The sequence below is a fragment of the Gekko japonicus genome, unplaced genomic scaffold (assembly GCF_001447785.1).
Source record: "Gekko japonicus isolate JY-2015 unplaced genomic scaffold, Gekko_japonicus_V1.1 scaffold484, whole genome shotgun sequence".
NCBI lineage: Eukaryota > Metazoa > Chordata > Lepidosauria > Squamata > Gekkonidae > Gekko > Gekko japonicus.
This window is the reverse complement of record NW_015168059.1, coordinates 858991-863025: the sequence shown is the minus strand read 5'-3', so window position 1 is coordinate 863025 and position 4035 is coordinate 858991. Positions and strand designations below refer to the sequence as shown.

The following is a 4035-nucleotide window of genomic DNA, read 5'->3' as shown; positions in this document are numbered from 1 at the left end:
TCTTCTTCTTCTTCTTCTTCTTCTTCTTCTTCTTCTTCTTCTTCTCCTCCTCCTCCTCCTCCTCCTCCTCCTCCTCTCTTCCCCTCCAAAATTGGCAAAGGCCAGTCCTAAGGCCATTAAGCACTTATGTTTAGCAGCTACAAAAATAATACTACCCTAACCCTAACGCCTAGTAAGGCTGCAGGAGCAGAAAAGCTAACAAAATGGGGAAAATCGTAATGAATGCGTAGCCTTTGTAGGCCAACAGTTCGTGACTCCTTTCCCTGCTCTGCGAGGGTTCCATGTATGAGAGCTTTCGCACGTACCAGAGTAATCTACTGAGCTGACATAAGGGCTAGCTCCTGACTCGTGTACCCAGGATTTCAAATGTGTCTTTGTGGCATGTGGCATCTTTAGGTGTGCATGCAACAGGATGTGTGAAAAGGCCTTCTCTGTGCTCTTGTTGATGCTTCCTTTGCATAACAAAGTGATGCGCTGTTTGTGAGGAATTCTAATTCACGTGTGAAGTTCTGCAGTGTGAGCAGTGGCAGTCTTTATGTATGTGACGTTTGGGAGCAGGGCAAAATGATAACAGCCCTTTGCAGGTTCTATCTCCTGCCTCTGGTCACTGGAGGAGGGTGAACTGAGAAACTCCGCTTCTCACTCAGGTGGTTTGTATTGTCACACCTGTCCCCCATGGCTGATTTTGCCCGGAAGGGCTCTTCTTCGTGGGGAGGAGGAGGGACTTCCAGCTTTGAGGCTTGTGGGAAGACGGTGGATGTTCTGATGAGGCTTGTCTATAGCAATTAATAATTATAATTAAGAATTAACACGTTGGTTGCTGTACTCACCTCTTTTAGCTTCCATGCTAGCTGTGTTCGCACGTTACAGTGAACGTGCATACATCCTGTGTGTCAGGGGTCATTTCGTAGAAAAAGAGCTAGGGGAACTCATTAGCATAACTCATTAGCATATGCCACACCCCCTGACATCACCGGAGGTGTGTCATAAGGCCACACACCCCGCCCCCAACGGTCCCGGCCGCCGCCACCGGCCTTGCAGCTCCACTGCCGAGCGGTGGACCTGCAAGGCCGGCGGGAGTGCAAGGAAGCCCCGCGAAGGAAGGCCCTCCCTGGCCCCAGGCAGGCAGGGGTGGGGAGAGGCAGGGAGGAAGCAACTTACCCTCCCTCTTCTCCTGCCTCCTCCTGGCTGAATGAGGGCCGGAAGCGGGGCGGCTGGAAGCAGGGGGCGGGGCTTCATCATGTGCCCCGCCCCCCAGTACCTCACCCGGGGGAACTGCGTTCCCCCACGTTCCCCCCCCGAAATGACCTCTGCTGTGTGTGTATGAGTACATCTGTTTGTGTGAAAGAGCCCACATGCGTTCACTTTACAAACGAAACCAGGGCCCGGGTAAATGTGATGTTTAAATTGCACGTTCAGCTGTACTTGAGTTGAATGGAACGTGAGAATCACTCAGTGTACTTGTAAGGGAAACTCAGGTGTGTGGTTTGTCTGTGTGTGCTCACTGTCGCTTTCGAACAGGGCTGCTGTCGTAGGGTAAACAGAAAACTTGATGCTGCCCCCTGATGGAGAAGAGGCAGATTGTGGAATGTGCATGCAAGAAGAAGTGGTGTGGCTGTTTCATTTTAAATGCATTAACATTCGCGTAGTTAGTCCTTCATTGCTGAGTGGTCAGATTGCTTGCGAAATGACAGCCCATAGCCAGACCCAAACCGATGCCTGTTATGACTCCTGGTCCCTGAGTGACAGGAATGTGTCCGGCACAGGAGTGTGCTGGTGGTTGTGTGCATTGTTTTTCATGCAAGCAGGCTGTGTTCTGTTTTCTGTTGCCTCAGAATCGGTGTCTGGTAGTACCTAATTGGAATAATCTCCTCTTTTTTAAAAACGTAAAGGATACAGAAGCCATGAAGAGGGCGTTGGCCTTGATCGATTCCAAGATGAACCAGGCCAAAGGCTGGCTTAGGGACCCGAACGCTCCTGCAGGTAATAAGCATCCTGATAAGTGTCACAACCAGTGTTCCCTCTAAGCTGAGTTAGTGTGAGCCAGCTCACAGTTTTTTAGCCTCTGGCTCACACATTTTTGTCTTAGCTCAGGAAGGATGGCCCAAAGCAAATTAATTTATGCAGCAGCCAAATCGTTCGCTCTCAACTTTAATGCCAGTAGCTCACAAAGTAGATTTTTTGCTCACAAGACTCCACAACTTAGAGGGAACGTTGGTCACAACTGGGCTCAGGGGTTGGGTGGCCTACTGTGCAGGGCCGCGTGTAGGATCAAAGTCCCAGACCACCTAAAAGCCGAATGCTGCAACACCCATCAATCACGCCTGGCGCCAGATGTTTACTTGGCATGATCTATTTTGCTCCGGTGTTGAAAGGGGCAGATCTCTCTTCAGGGTGTTGAAGACCCCCCCCCCTTCCACCCACTGCACATCTTATACTCCCCAGGAGTTCCAGCCTCTCTGTAAAACCCTAAAGGCTCGATCAGGGTCCCCAACCTTTTGGAGCCTGCAGGCCTCTTTGGAATTCCGACACGACATGGTGGGCACAGCTGCCCAAATGGTTGCCATGAAACAGCTGCTGCAAGAGGCGAAGCCACCAAACGGCTGCCTTGGCTCACCTTCAGGCACTCCGTGAAAACCCCTTGTGCTCCGGTAGCAGCTACTGCCAAAGCAACCTTTTTAAAAAATCTGCACAGCCAACCAAATCTCCGGGGGCAGATTAGAAGCCTTGCTGGGCAAAAGTCCACCCCTCGCGCCCCCGCCCCCACTTCCTGAAGCCACGGGGGACCCCTGGGCTAGGTGCCCAATTTTGTGTACCTGGAAGACGGAAAATCTCGGGCTGCTGAATGCCGTGCTTCATGTCAGATTTTAGGCTAGTTCAGTGTCTACGCTGAATTACAGCAGAAGCACATTTTTACTTCGATGCCATGCTTGCTCTAAACGGATGCTTTTAGCTTTCAGTTCCTCCATGTAAAGCAAATCATTTGTATGCTGAGTGATTCGGAAAGCGTTGCTTACTTTATCGGCTCATCCAAATTATTTCGTTCAAAGCCTTCCTAGACCAGTATTCTGGTGCTGCTGTCTGGCACAGAGAGATGCTGCATATTTATTACCCTCCTCTCTTTCCTCTGCTGTAAAGGAAATGCTTTCTCCATTAAATTAAAGACAGGAGAACAGAACTCTGTAATTGATAAGATTAATGCCGTCTCTGCATCTTAATGTGATTCTGTTGGCTCTCCAAAATTAACTAGAGTTTGCATCTGGCACCAGAAAATCTATAGATCATGTGTATGCAGTCCTGCCGCGGCATCCCTCTACGGGACGTGCTCCAGGTCTGGATCGTTTGTTTTTTCTTTCCAGGGCCTGATAGATAATGTGAAAGTACCATTTTGAATGGGCAATTGAATCACAGCAGAAGACTGTTAATACCAGTGTACGGAATCTGGCCCTAAACTGTATTGTTTCTCTTATTTTTCATAAAGTAATCTTTGTTTCGCATTTTAGGTTAGATAAATAGGAATAATTGTACAAGATAGGGCTGAGTGGGATTTTCACTTGGGGTCATTGTGGCTATAATGCCCCGGATTGATTAAGAAATTAAAGTGGAAAGGCAACCACAGTCTCTGCGAATTTCCCCTGCTCTTCCTGCATTAGCTGGTGTTGGTACCGCCCTTAACCACAGTTAGTGCTAACTGGCCCCCGTTTCAGATCCTGTTTAATTTTAACCACAGTTAAACCTGGTTAAAGTCTATGGGAACTATGGTTGAGAGCAGGAAAATTGGGTCCGCATCGGCTTCTACTGCCAGAAAGGTTGTTTTGGGAAACTGGTCGTTTATCAAGATCATTCAGATTAATCTCATGACATGTGATCCATCTGATCTAAGCACGTCTCCGTCTGTTTCATTCCGGCGGCCAAAATAAGCTTACCTGTCTCCCATGGGAGACAATGTGATGTGAAAGAGCTTTCCTTTGGCTGGGCCCTGCCAGCTCCACTTTTGCATCCCATGACTCTCCTGTGTACATGGGTGGGTGGGTG

The 4035-nt window shown here is 49.1% G+C and overlaps 1 protein-coding gene across 1 annotated transcript in view; it reads left to right on the top strand.

Annotated features, from left to right (window-relative positions):
• The window catches only part of VCL (vinculin), a 147277-nt gene that overhangs the window by 80222 nt on the left and 63020 nt on the right, over positions 1 to 4035 (top strand). Inside the window, exon 7 of the mRNA XM_015414526.1 lies at positions 1893 to 1983. Within this exon, the coding sequence (XP_015270012.1) occupies positions 1893 to 1983 (91 nt within the window). The remainder of the gene's footprint in view (positions 1 to 1892; positions 1984 to 4035) is intronic.